Source organism: Hippichthys cyanospilos, chromosome 15 (genome assembly GCF_059441005.1).
Source record: "Hippichthys cyanospilos isolate Australia breed blue-spotted pipefish chromosome 15, RoL_Hcya_1.0, whole genome shotgun sequence".
NCBI classification, from domain to species: Eukaryota; Metazoa; Chordata; class Actinopteri; order Syngnathiformes; family Syngnathidae; genus Hippichthys; species Hippichthys cyanospilos.
The window spans coordinates 6,710,235-6,725,028 of NC_142383.1; the positions used below are offsets into that span (position 1 = coordinate 6,710,235).

Below are 14,794 nucleotides of genomic sequence, written 5' to 3' on the forward strand. Positions count from 1 at the left end.
GTTCGACCTCCATTTTTATCAGAATTTTTTTCCTACATATTTCCGTTCCTGAGGAATAAGCAATAAAATATTACCATTTTTCACCAATATCTTATTTTCTAACTAGAAGGGAGAACATGAGCTGTGTGAAGACTCGTTGCAAACCAAAGTTTGACTCCCCCGCTAATATTTTTTTTATTTTTGTGACAGCTCAAACAACTGATCAACTATAGCCCAATATAAACACACACATAATATATTCTTTTCTATATAAAAATGTTTATTTATAAAAAAGATCGCCATGAATGATTTTAACATTGCGACTTAACTCTGCGATTGGAACTAAATAATCTTAATTTGTGATGTTTGTACCCTCTGCTAATGAATGTTTAACTTGTAAATTACAGATTACCTCAAAATATATTTTGGTAGCTGCAGTATGTTGTAGAAAAAAAAGCCAACAACATTTTATTGACATTTTTTTGTGCTGGTAAAGTGACCACTTGTTGCTTATTGATGCACACTGTAATTTTTTAGAAATATGCTGATTGTCTCAAAATACATTGTTACAGACTGTTATGACTGTTCATCGATTGTTCACGCTAAGAACTAGTTCAACTCTCGGCTGCCCCCCATCAAATGAGGCTCCTGTGATAGACATGCTCATTTTTCACAATACTCACAAGCGTCAACATTCCCCTTCCTGATTATTCTTCCTTGAGTGCTTGTATTGTGCCAGCTCAGATGCACTTCCGCCATCCAGTGGTCATTTTTTAAAATAGGATATGGCTTTTAAACTTCCTGCTTTGCACGAGTTGCACAAAACCCTCAAGATAACTGCAAAAAATCCAAAACAAAGCAAAAAAATAAAATAAAAAACAAACAAACTTATACCTGTGTTTTGGGGATAAAACGTTGGAATTTAAAAAGACATATGGTAATTTAATGGAGCATTCTCATTCAAGCATGGATATAAAGATTTTGTTTGGTCCTAAATATATTCATGCAAGGGCATTAAAGTACTTCGGTACCTCCATTTACCTCTACTTCAGTCATGATCCCTTGCACCTCAGATATCTGTCCATCACTATTTTAAATGTTAATTTATCAAGGATCATGCTTACCATATGTTTTATGAAGCTGCAAGGAGTAATCGACGACTAATTATCAAATTAATTGATAACCATTTTTTTATAATCTTTTAATCATTTCGTCTCATTTAAAGTTGTTCAAATCCTCATAATTTCAGCTTCTCAGCAGTAAGCTAATTTCTGTAGTCATCCACTTAAGCAGACATCTTATTATGTGTTGGATCAAAGTACAACATTTCTAACCATTTCCTTTCACTTTGGAAACAAATGAACATTTCAACCATTTCGATGTTACGAACCAAACTGTTAACTGAATAATAGGTAATTAATAGTTTGTTATGCATTTTCTGCTTACAATTTGAAAGTGTGTCCAGTTTTTGATTAAATGAATTGAAATTAAAACTTATTTTTATCTGATTATCGATTAATAATAAAAAAAACGATTAAACGATAATGAAAATAATTGTTAGTCGTAAGGGTCAAAGCAGTTCTTGAGTAGTTCTAGTTTCTCAGTTCCAATAAATGCAAGGCATTTTTCTTGCTCTGTACATGTCAGTACAGTAAAAAATGCCAAAGCCAATCGCAGCAAAGATTGTTAATGCTCTGCATGACAGTAAAACACGGCTGAAAACGCTTTGAGAATGCCAGCTTCAAAATAAACCCACTTACATCAAATAACGTATGGACAGGAATGCCAAGGCTACGCTTTTATTTTGAAGGTATTGCTGACCGTGTGACGTGGGAAAACGACTTGACTCATCTTTTCACTGCAACTATTGCTCCCGACTTTCGAAACAAACAACGCTACTTTATTCTGAAATTGCATTCAATAATCAAGTCAGGACATATTCTGGTATATTGCAAAAAATAATCTTTTTCCCAATTACTATTTATTAACTATTTGTTGTTTATTTAGTATTGTTTTATTAAAAACAAACAAACATAAAAAACAACCAAGTCATTTAGCAACACCACAAGAGAGAGATTGATGTCATACTTGCCAAACTTTTGAAACTGATTGAGTGACTGATTCAGCCATCATCTTCCAAAGTAAAAGCTTATGTTTGCAAATTGTATTTTGATTAAACACAAAAAATTATCAGTCTGCTTTCATGAAACTCAAGAGAAATCAGAGAATAATTTTGGCTCAGAGACTAATCTGGATATCTGAACATTTTAAAGTCAAACTGTAGCTCTAAAATATTATTTAATGTTTAACTCTTTCAGTTCCGTTATCCAAAAAGGCAACCATTTGAGTGCCAACCGATTTCGAGAATTTTGACTCATCTTTCAAGTCTGACAAATATTGTGTGCTATGCCTATGTAAACATGTGTGGTATTAGATAAAAGATTGAATTTCATTCTTTACCTCAAAAAATAAAGTATGATTCTACCTTATTCTGTTCCTTAGTCATTCCGGTCGCCGGTCGTTCCTAATCAATCTTTCACAATAGGTAATTTGAGTGACACCAGGCGATTTTCAACAAAAGGAGTAAATGAGCTTTTGGGGGTGATAAAAAAAACAAAAACATTTTCTGTACAACAGTGACTGACACAATTTTTGGGGGGGTTGAGTGCAGTGCTTCTCAATTATATTTTGCCAAACTCCCCCCTAGGAAAGAGAAAACTTTCAAGCCCCCCGCCACACACACACACACACTTGACATGCTGACTATAAATAAGATTATTATCTATAGAAATTGTACAAGTATACCTAAACAAGTATTCTTTTTGACATTAACGACAACAGCAAAAAGCAACATAAATCAACTTTCAACTGCCCCACAATTTGAGAAGCACGGTTCATTCTTGGCCTTGGCCTGTTTTAAATGGCTCAGGTTTTGTTACAGCTGTTTCTAGCGTGAATTAGCCGCTAGTGAGCAGCGCTTGAGTTTGCAGTTCAAAAAATTGATAGCTGCATCCCATTCTAGTTCAGGGAAACATGTGCATTTTGAGTAAGCCAGAGGGAAAAAAAAAAACCTTGAAGTGTTTTTTTTTTTTTTTTTTTTTTAGAAAAAAATAGATATGGCCATAGCGCCAAGCTCTATTTACCCAATACAAAAATTCAAATTTATAACAATAGGCGGTACCCAACATGAGTGTGTGCCTGCTCCCACTAACATTCAATAAAGTGTTTTTGTTTCCTCTTTAAAAAAGGGGCAAACACTGGCAGGTAAGTTACATTCACATAGCTGAGCATTGATTACTTGTTTGAAAAGCAAGCAGCTGCGGGAGAGCCTGGAAACATCATGAAGTGCAAGGCTGGAATGCTTTGCGAGGTAAATCATGGACAAGGTCATCCCGGCCAGGACAAAAAAAAAAAGCTTGCTTGTGGGAATTAAGGCAGAAATGCGGTTGCCAGACATCCCAGAGGGTTTGGAGGTGATTTAAAACATTGGAGTGAAAGCATAAAAAGCTGGAAACCATTTGCAACCTGATTCAAATTAGAATAGCATGTGTTGTGTCTACTTCAAGAATGCCGGTCGTATGGCGAGTAAATGAAATATAAACGTGAGATCAAATTAAAAAAAGTGTTCATTTACTTTATCTGAGTTGCTGGGCACGTCAAACGAGTTTCTACATCTGTGTTTCTTTTCCATTTTGCAGCTGTAAGTGAGCAGGCAACTACATGGACTACTAGACCGAACATGAAGAGCCTTAAAGCCAAGTTCAGGAAAACTGATGTAAGTACCGAACCACATGCTTGTGACTAAGTCATAAGTGCCCGCATGTGCACATCGTCTTGGACAGCTGTAGATGATTTACAGCCACCTCTCTTGACCTCTGGGCTGCGCAAATGACTGATATTTTTACAAGAACAACAAAATCAACCAAAGAGTTTTGAATCATAATATGCGTGTAATCCATTTAGCCCCCACCCTTGCGTGCTTTTGTAAACACAAAACACATGGGACAAAAAGCGCGGTGTAACATGGCACGCTTTGACAGCTTTCATTGCGGATGCCATGAGAAGGGTAGCACCTCGGGAAAAATGAGGTCACAGTCGAGAGACGAGGTCGGGAAGCCATGATTGATGGTGTTAGAGCGGTGTGAAACAGAAAGGCTGCGGAAACCATACTTTTCTCATGGTGACTCATTGCAGGACCACAGAGTGGGAGTACTGGGAATAATTCCAGCAAAGGCCGCTGTTGTGCAGATCTCAACTAGCACATTTCACCCTTGCAGATGATTAATCAATTTTTTGGGAAGAATGGCTCTATCGCTGACTCCCGGGCTAACATATTGAACACTCACAGGAAGTGAGTTGTCTCCACTGCATCTGACTCATGCGCTGTCACCGTGGTCTTGACGGCAGCAGACAGGAAAAGTTGAAGTTCCTGGTTAACTTGGATTTTAAGAGGAAGTTGATGAAGTAGAGCAGGGGTGTCCAAAGTCCAGGGGTGTCCAAAGTCGGTCCTCGAGGGCTGCTGTCCTCCATGTTTTCCAGGTTTCCTTTCCTGATGTGCTAATGCGCAACATGTACAGAAACAGTCGAAGGTTCGGAAACAGCTTCAAATTTATATTAAGATGCCAGGAAATTGTCATAAAATTTCCTCTTTTACCTCTTAAATTAATATGCAATGCAATGCACAGCTATGAATTGAAACTCTTTAAATGTCATAAAGAAAAATCCACGTAATACAAAGATCTGCAAAACTATAGTCTTGGCAAAAGGCGCTTACTTTGAAGAAAAACATTAAAATTTATCTTGGTCAGAATTAGTGGTGCAACAATTTATTAATCAACAAGTAATTGATAATCAAATTACTGTACTTTCCCCACTATAAGGCGCACCTAAACCCCCCCCCCCCTTAAAAAAAAAAAAAAGCTGATGGTGCGCCTTATAATCAGATGCGCCTTATATATGAATCAATATTGAGATTTGGATTGGTAGATGGGGAATGAACTGATAAAAGTAAGCATTACCTGTTTCTTTTGTGTGTTTACACTTTAACAAGGTTGGTCATATTGACATTGAGTTATTATGCTTGAGGGTTTAGAGTTATTGTTATTGTTATTACTTTGAGTGTTACTATATTGTGAGTGAAAAGGTTTTAAAATATGTCATTAATTGAGGGTGCGCCTTATAATCAGGTGCGCCTTATATATGGAAAACGTTTTAAAATATGTCACCAATTGCGGGTGCGCCTTATAGTCCAGTGCGCCTTATAGTGCGGAAAATACGGTAATCGAAATTGTCCAAATTGTCAGAATTTCATCTTCTCAACAGTAAATAATATGGCTCGGCTGATTAAATCGGCGGATTATGGCCTGTTAAACATCAGCCAGATGGCCGATTTGATGATGAGTTCGTCCGTAAAACATTCAAAACAAAGCAAATTTACATTTTTTAATTAGTTTTTTAATGCAAGGAAATCATGCAAGGAATTGACCTGGATGTCACTACATAACACACAAACTAAAGTCTCAAGTGTGTTAAAAAAACATCATAAAATGCATCGTGCAAAATATATTACTAGTTAGCATAAGTAACACCCATTGAAGTACTAGTCACACAGAAACATATAAGAATTCATGTCCTTAAAATGTCATTAATTGCACCACTCATTGCATTCTGCCAGCAGAAAAATAATGTTCCTTTCTTTTTGTTTAACAATATACTAACTGTTGAAGCATGCTAGCTATTCACAGGGAATAGGTACCAGAAAGAAAAATGCTATTTTATTCATTACATGATAAAATTAATCGTCAATTAATCTTATTTTTTCCTGCCGAAAATGGCATTTGCATCAATGAATCCAATTCGAGATATATTGAGGCCTTACTAAATATTCAGATTTATTTAGTCCTCTATAAACACATAGGAATTGTCATTGAGCTAAATCAAAATAATATATTTACAAACCTTTGCTTTTGCTTTGAAAAACAATGATCACTGTTTCAACCTATTTTCTGACATGTTATGGACCAAACCAGTAATTGAATAAGAACATTTTTCATTTTTCTATTTTGTCAATTTGGGAATTTTTTTCCGAACAAAGGGATGGTAATTAATATTCAGATTTAACAGTCAATTGACAGAATACCTGCCAGATTAATCAATTAAAAAAATACGTGTTGCTAAATAGTCTGGAAGATTTCAGGATTAATGTACAGTCGGGAAAAAAAATGAAACATGAAACTTTTGTTGAATATCCAAAGCAGAGGAATTCCCATCCTGCAAATAATCCAAATGCCATCCTCTCATTTTCCTCAAGTTATGATAATCATGAAGACTTTGATTGAAGACAATCCATTTGTCAGAACCTCTGATATGTTCAGATTCACAAATTTCCTACAGTTAAGCATAGTAGCAGTGACTAGAATTCATCCCTATAACTGTTTTAAGTCTGGCCATAAAAGAAGGAATGCACCGAAACCGGTGCCAATACTCCCACTTGGACTCAGAAACATGCTCCGATACCACGATGCCTGATACTATTCTGTCGTACATACACTATACTGTTCTGTCCTACAAACGTGTGGTGTACTGCTGAATAGACAGCAAACAGCTCTTCAAAAGGATCAACTTGTGCATGTTTCATGCTATTTATTGACACGCTAGGTACTATTTATACAGTATTGTATTCAGAAGTATTGTGTATTTGCTGATGGCATGTTAAATGGCCTATTTTGCCAGAAATATTTGGGTCAAGTTCCACATTGCTTAATTTTAGGGGCATTTGAATTCACAAGGTTCCATTGTACAATGGGGTCCATTCACAAGCTCTGTTTTATTTGCAGTCACATTTTTTTTGTGGGCCATATTTCATCTTTATGATCACAAACAGGAAGTCAGCCGGTAAAAAATATGTCAGAGAGCTTTGCTTTCTTTACAAGAGAAAATGTCATATAAAAAATATTTAAATTCAACAAACATTTAAAAATACATTTATTGTAAAATTAGATAACGATACAAATCTGCCCATCTGCCACACAATTAGAGGTCCTTTAAAAGAACCCGAACATTAGGGTTACATAACTGGATATAAAAAGTCTACACACCCCTATCAAATACATTTTTTTTGTATGTGAACAGATGAGATGACCATAAATCATATGTGACAGAACGTACTGCCACCCCATGTTTGTTTTGTGGAGATTAGGGCTGGGAAAAAAAACATCGATCAAGTCGGGTGTCAGCTATAAATTGGTCAACTAAAAATATGCGTCAAAAAGCCCAGCCGGAGCCATGCTTGCGAGGCCATTCTCGCCACAAACCTCAATTGCAGATGTATGCAGTGGTCATTTGGTGGCAAGGGATAAAGTTTCACAACGCCCACATGTCATCATTTGTATCACAAGATGTCACCATTTGCATCACAAAGTCTTTAAGGAATGCATGTTATTGAGCCTTTCTTCCAAGATATTTGAATTCCAAAATATCATTAAGGCTTGTATGTCACTTAACCTTGATATTGAATGTCATTTAAGAAAGCATGCCACAATTTGTTAATTTGTTCTAGTATACACATTAATTCTGTGAAATCTTTGTCAGATTATAACATATACGTTTCTAGACCTGATTGATTTGTTTGTTTGCCCTCCCGTCCTGCCTTGTTTTATGAATAAACAACCAGAATTACCTACTTGCCTGAAGCTGCTTCTGGGTTCTACAGCATACCGTGACAGACTCCCCCCCCCAAAAGCACGGGAAATCCTAAATTTAGGATAATTTCCAATTCAAAAAATTGCCAAAAATAATGAATTCAATTATTGTGTAGAGTGGAAAGTGGGAAAGGCATACAACAGCAGTACTGTTGAAAAAAGCATGTTTTCAAAGATTGTCTTGTCTTGACTCCATTGCTTGTCTTGGTCCACCACCTTGTGGCTGAATGACTGATACTATATGTGTGCTTAAGAACAGTGATTTAGTAGTTATCGGAGGAATTCACAATAACTGGCAACTCTAATATTGTTGAAGCAGTGTCTAAAAGTAACTTTAAGGACACTATTGCATGTGTAATGTACATAAAACATGTATGTATAGAAACCTTAAACAGTACCCGCTAGCGCGCTAATGCTAATCACGATTGCTAACCGTGTTTAAAACGCTTGGAGTACCTAAAGTAGAGAAGCGCTATGCAGTGTTTCCTCATTTTCTCAAAGTGAAATCTGCAAATTGTGATTAAGGGAACAAGAATCTGTATACAGTTTGACAGAGGCTCTTGGTATTTCTTGCAAACCCAAATATGAACGCCTGTGATTTTAGCTGGGCACGCAGCCCGATGGAAGTAAATGATTGCTAATTCACTCTGCTATGTGGGAGAGAACAACAGCGTTCACTGTTCAGAAAAATGTCGTCTTTCAGCTGCGAGATCTAAGCAGTAGGGTGGGTGTGCATCGCACCTTCTTGCACCTGTTCTCGAGCCTTGTATTACTGCACACAGAGATGTACGTACAGTATGTCGCCTGAGATGGATCCTTTGTAAGTGTGTTGCATATCCTCAGTGTTACTATTTATCACACAGTTGTCGGCTCTGAGCGGAGGAAAAAAAGGGATGTGAATGTTGCTTAGAAACGCAAGCAAAGCCGTTAGCACTTGTGTGTCCTTGCTCACATCACTCCCACATTCTATTGAATAGTTTGATTGGCCTACTTTTGTTTTTCCTTTCACCCTGCGTATGACTATGCATCTCTTTGCATTACACCCAAAGAAAAACAACAATGACAACTTTTGCCCAGCAGCATGCTTTACACAAGTGTTTGATTAAAACAACTGTTGGTCATATTATGGAAAAAAATGTTACATTGTTTAAAGCTCACGGCCAAAAGTCATTCCATTGCTCCTCATGAAGTAACCACAATAGAAGTGAAATACCTCCTTAGTTCTATTTTGGGTTTTGTATGTCAGTGACAGTTTACCAAGGAATGTTCTTCCCCCAAGCCAGTCTTTTATTTTCGGTTCTACCATTATACATAAAACTCATTCCTTTCTTTACAAATGCCTTTTGTTTTGTTGTTGGTGTTTTTTTTTTTTTGCTTCTTAGTTTCCAGAAAGTGTTCTAGTGGGGATTTCCTGTCTACAGGTTTCACTTTGACAATCATCCATCGAGCCAAGAATTTACAATTAGATCCTAAAAATGTTCTGTTGGACTTTAAGATATGACACTTAAAAAGAGACACTGTGATTGATGATTCTGTTCGACAAGGGAAGGGACAAGGGAAGGGACAAGGGAAAAAAAAAGCTACCTAAAATGATGTGGCAGGCCGTATTTGGCCCCCGGGCCTTCAGCTTGACACCTGTGACTTAGGTTATACCACAGTAAATCCAACCAGTAATTTCCAGAGCTCATTAGACCCAAAAGGAATACAATACTTGGGTAGCTTTATCGCACTGGGTCATGCAAGGTCAACATGAGTCAGTGTCTGGTGGAGTTGAATGCGTGTGTGTCTCTTTATGTTTGTGTGTGTGTGTGCGTACTAGTCATTGTGTTTAGTCTGGGCATTATTTGGGCTACTCCACTGTAAAATGCGTGTAGTAAAGTGAGTATGTGTATGTCAGTGCAACCAGACATGTAATCTGGGTTTATAGGAATAGGGTTTGGCCAATCGCTACAATGAGACATGAAACAAATATCTGACTAATCACACAGCAGAAATAATGAGACATTGCTATTTCCTAGTTTTTACTCTGTAAAAATGCCTCTCATAACCATGTTCACAAATACAGTGGAAGGAGCGTGAAAATAAGTTAAAATCCGAGTTAAAACTTTAGATAAGGGGTAATCATTTTGTCGATCACGGTCGACCAGGAGAAACATCAAAATAAAAGTGTCTGGATTGTCTGGATTCCTTATTTACTTAGAAATACTTACAGTATTCTTGACTGTAATTACAATAACCAATTAAGATTGGATGAATGGATGGATTAAAACACTGAGCAAGAGTAATATTCAGTCGTATTACATAGTTTGCTAATGTATTTCATTGCTATCATCATTTACAGAGCTGTGAGGGTGAATGCTTGTGATGTGCGCAAAAAGTTGCTTTTTTTTCTCTTATTTCGTTCCATGTATTGATTTTCGTTTCTCATTTTCTTTCAGCCTTACATTTTCATCTCGGTGCATCCCTAGTTCAAATAATGGTCCTTTTGTTACATCACAGTCAAGCTAATTTAAATGAAACCATCCTCTTGTTGATATTCATCATCTACACATTGGCAGCTACGAAGATCATGACCCGTCACTATCATTTGTCACAGTAGACACCCAGAGAGCGCAGAAACACTGGCATGTGAGAATGAAAAGTTAAGCAGAGCTGCAGTGTTGTTGAAAACAGTGGTTAACATTGGATCCTGAGAAATGGCACATAAACACAGCATATAATGGAACCATGTATGAGCCACAAGCAATACCCACAAGGCAGGAAAACCTTGCAAACTTTGCAACAAGTATGTACCACTAAAAAAGAGAACTACAAAGTGCCTAACAGCCAGACTAACTGTTGAGTGTCATTTTGTTAACTTTGAATAATGCAATGAAATGATGCCACTTTTGCTGCCCGCTTTTAAAAATATAAATGTCAGCGTATTGTTACCTGTCTGCTTATTTTCTTGGCACATTTAAATTGGATACTAGCATAATAGCACACATGAATAAAACAAGCACTACATATCTCATCATATTAAATTAAGTAGTTAATTTTCATTGAATAATATTCAGGATCCTTTTTTGTTTTAGTATAGCTGATGGGCATACATTCTTATTGTAATAAATGGAGCCTTTAGTTATATTGTGTGTATGACAATGGTCCATCGCACAGGCCTTCGTCTATTGTCAGGATTTAAAAACTGCTCCCACAGCTGCCAGACTAGGTAGGATTACCCCCCCCCCCCCCACACACACACACACACACACACACACACACACTCCACTTTAGCATGCATGAACAGCATTGATAGACAGACACAGACAGTCGTAGTCACTATCTAATTGATGCATGGATTACATCTCCTCTCACTCCACACATCTGTTCCATGGCATCAATTAATCCGCAGGAGGGTAGGGCCGATATGGCGTTGGACACCCGACAAAATGTCAGTTTCTTTTGCTGCAATTTCCCTATGTACATCATCTAATTTTAGCTGTGTAAATATTACCGGAATGGAGAGGTCCTTATCAGGCGTGATGGAATGTCTGCTGTGTTAAATAAAGCGGCGCTGCCCAGGCACTTGGTCACATGCTGATCATCTGAAAACATTTTGACAGAATACTATGTACAGTGTTGGGATAAGAGCATTGAATTACACTATTAATGCAGTTTAATATGTTATGGGGAAATATGGACAGCATAAATTCAATTATTTGCAAAGCAAAAAGATTTAGAGCTTAACGTCGTAGCGGCTAAATCCTTCAGCTATTGATGATTTCTTATACAGCTGAAGCGTCTCTCTGGTAGAGAATGTTTTATTTGGCCCAGTCTGACAATGTGGCCAGTCGAAGTTTATTCTGGCTGGGTGCAGCAAAAAGGGTATTAATACTGAGAGTGACAGTAAAGCCTTAGGGAGAGACCCTTGTTAATCCGGGGGGAGGAAGGGCGGGTGTCTGTGTTGACAAATCTCAGCCAGGGAGACAGAAAAAAAAAAAAACACAGAAATGTCCTCATTCAAACAAACTAGCCTGATAAACTCAGTGTCTGCATAACAGATAACGCAAAAAAAAAAAAAAAAGTATAATACAGTGAGCCCCCGGTTTATGAGATTAATCCCTTCCGTGGTTGGGATCGTAACACGAATTCGCCTTATGGCAGGCAATCCAAATCTACGTTAATCAGCTAATGCGTGTAAAACCCCAGGTAAAAACATCTCAATTGTATATACATATTAAAAATTGGTATCAAAATAGTATAGTGAGTGCTACGTATATATAATATACATGTATACAATTAAATAACATGATAAATATATAATATAGAAATGATTTATTTACCTTTGACGGACGTGACGAGCTTCTTATGACCATATGCCATAGTGAGGGTAGGCTAGCCTAGGCTAGGCTAGTTTAGCCTAGCCTTCTTCATATTTTTTGATTATCTCCAGCTTCGTTTCCATATAAATCATCTTACTTCTCTCTCTTTAACATCACTGGCAACCTTGGGACCAATGGCTAACCAATTCAAGTTTGAATTAAGCACTAAAATGCACTATAAATATGTTTTTGTTAGTACTCATAGGTGAACAAAGCTTTAACGATCCGCCATTTTGGAACGAGTGACGCCGACCAATAGCAGACCAGCATCTCAGTGCCTCCGGGACGCCGATCAATAGTAGACCAGTATCTTAGGGAGTGGTAACGCTGACCAATAGCAGACCAGCATATTAGTGATGTAAGCAGACGCGTATATAGACATATGAGCGTGAAGTGACTTGCAGAGTCACGCACGCACACTGACCAGCGAAATAAACGGCGTGAAGAGGAGACAAAAAAAGTTCGCGGTCCACGTCGTAAGGTGAAAAAAAACGTAAGGCAGTGACGTCATAACCGGGGGGTCTACTGTATACAGTTAATTCCCAGAAAATAGCAATGTGGGCGAGCTGGCGGAATGCCGAATATTATGCCATTCTAAAAAATGTATTCTACTTAGTCTTTGATGTTTCTTATGCCTACACATCCCTGCAATGAAAATATATTTGCTGAATATAACAGGTGAGCTGTGATTGGCCATTACCTGAACCCTGAGCCAAGATTTTTTTTTTTCTTTCCGTGTTTGGACAAGTGGGGCCACATTCAACAAATTATTGTAAAGAACATTTTTTGACTTTCCCTTTAATTTTGGTATTCTCCGGAGATGCCTTTTGGGGGTTTAAGCATAACTAGCTAACTCATGTGCATCAGTTGGAGCTGTTTCGGTCATGACAATCAGGAAAACTGAAGAGGTGAAATTAGCTTAAACATGTATTCAGAAACAACTTTCTGAATTGAAAAATGTCCTTATTCTCAAGAAACAACCAACGTTGAAAATTGCCTAGCATTTAGTTCGGACTGGACAACTGCCATTTGAGTGGGATGCTTAATTTCCAACATTTCAGAATTGTTTCTAGGTTCCAAACAGTACAGAATGAGGTAGACTGTGCAACTGTAGAAAAACTATACATTGTCAAGATGCAGATACAATTCAGAGATAAAACAAGTCCTCCAGTAAACAGAGTACCCAAGTTAAAAAAAAATAAAAAGTTTTTTCTTAGCTTGTACAATAGCCGCCAAGTCCATGGCCCAAGTCTTTTTTTTTCCTCCCTCCATCCCGTGTTTTTTATTTCTCATCTAAGATCTCAGGGGGCTTAGCCAGTCCCAACAGGCCATTCCATCCTGTCTCACTCTGTTGGCCAATGTCTTTGTATGTTTCTTGGACAATTCAAGCCTGTTAAGTAAGTACACTATACAGACTGGTGTGATAAATGTAAATGACTCTGTACACTTTAATGGTGACAGCCTGACAGAATTGCTGTTCCTACTGATCACTTTTTAACAAACCATGCTTGTCATTGCCATTGTTTTTAAACTGTTTGATTTTTATGGCCTGGAAGTAGAGCTAGGTGATATGCTCATCTGTCCGCTTTGGCTGCTGTCCCAATGGAAATATTCAGTTCAAATTGGATTTTCATCCACATATGATTGAGGATTGATGTGGATCTGAGGATATCTGATTCTTTGTGTACTTTCTCTGCATATCCTGTGATGACATACTGTATATTTGACTTAAGGGTAACATTGAAGAGACAATAATTCCAGTTGTAATAATAGCCGCTTTTACACTGTGTGTTAGAGCACTTTTCAGCTTTTTGTCATGACATTGTTCAGTTAACTGCACAGACATGGAATGAGGTAGTCAAAGCTAAGGAAAGGGCTACATCAAAGCTGAACCCCGTGAACCTGATGCTGGCACTGACATTGCCATGAATGTAATTATGTTCGCAGGCAACCATTTTGCCGTCTAAAAATACACCATTTCCGAAATGTCCCACCATTGAATTATGTCCAAAGCAATGGCAGCCTAATGATCTACTCCTGCATCTCTTATGCTGGTGTTTTTCAGGTTGCTGAGTATGCAGACTGCCAGACTTTTCTTTTTCAAAAACCTATACAGTCACTATGTTGCCTTGCTTAGAGGTCCCTATTACCACACCACTTCTTCTTTATGAAGAACTGTATTATATTAGAGTCTAAAAGACTTGGGCTTTAAACATGGATCCAATTAAAGAGGGACGCGGGGTTGTTCCTGTTCGCCTCGACATGCCAAGAAAACAGAGTACCCAAAAACGACCAAGACACTCGCCACGGAAAATGATCAGGAATCTCTACAAGAATGTTCATGCTTAGATGAAAGTGCTTGTTGGATTGAGTTCTTCATTTGTGTCTGGTGTGAAGAAAATGACATAGACTTGAAATACATTTCTTAAATGGATTATGATAAAATACGAACAATCAATCAACAAAAAAAGCAACTGTCTGTAAAATCCCTACTTTTGTTTTTCCTTTTCCTTTTTTAGACCACAGTTGTCCTATGAATATTCTGTATTCAGTTGTAGCATCAGTGGCGTTAAGTGGCACAACTTATATTTGAATTGATATTGGAAAGGCCTACCTGCAAAGGAAGTTGTCTAAACAATTCTGACTCTCATACTAACATTTAGTCAAGTGCCATTCAATTTGGTGACTGCCATAGTGTAAAATGTACGCTATACGCTACTTTATTACAAGCCTAATTCAATCAAAAGATCGTGA

General features: G+C 37.6%; 1 protein-coding gene across 2 annotated transcripts in view; it reads left to right on the top strand.

Annotated features, from left to right (window-relative positions):
* rai14 (retinoic acid induced 14) overlaps nt 1–14,794 on the top strand; it is a 46,562-nt gene that overhangs the window by 963 nt on the left and 30,805 nt on the right. For both annotated transcript variants that reach the window (XM_088435386.1, XM_088435387.1), the window contains exon 2: nt 3,678–3,754. In XM_088435386.1, the coding sequence (XP_088291512.1) occupies nt 3,678–3,754 (77 nt within the window). The remainder of the gene's footprint in view (nt 1–3,677; nt 3,755–14,794) is intronic.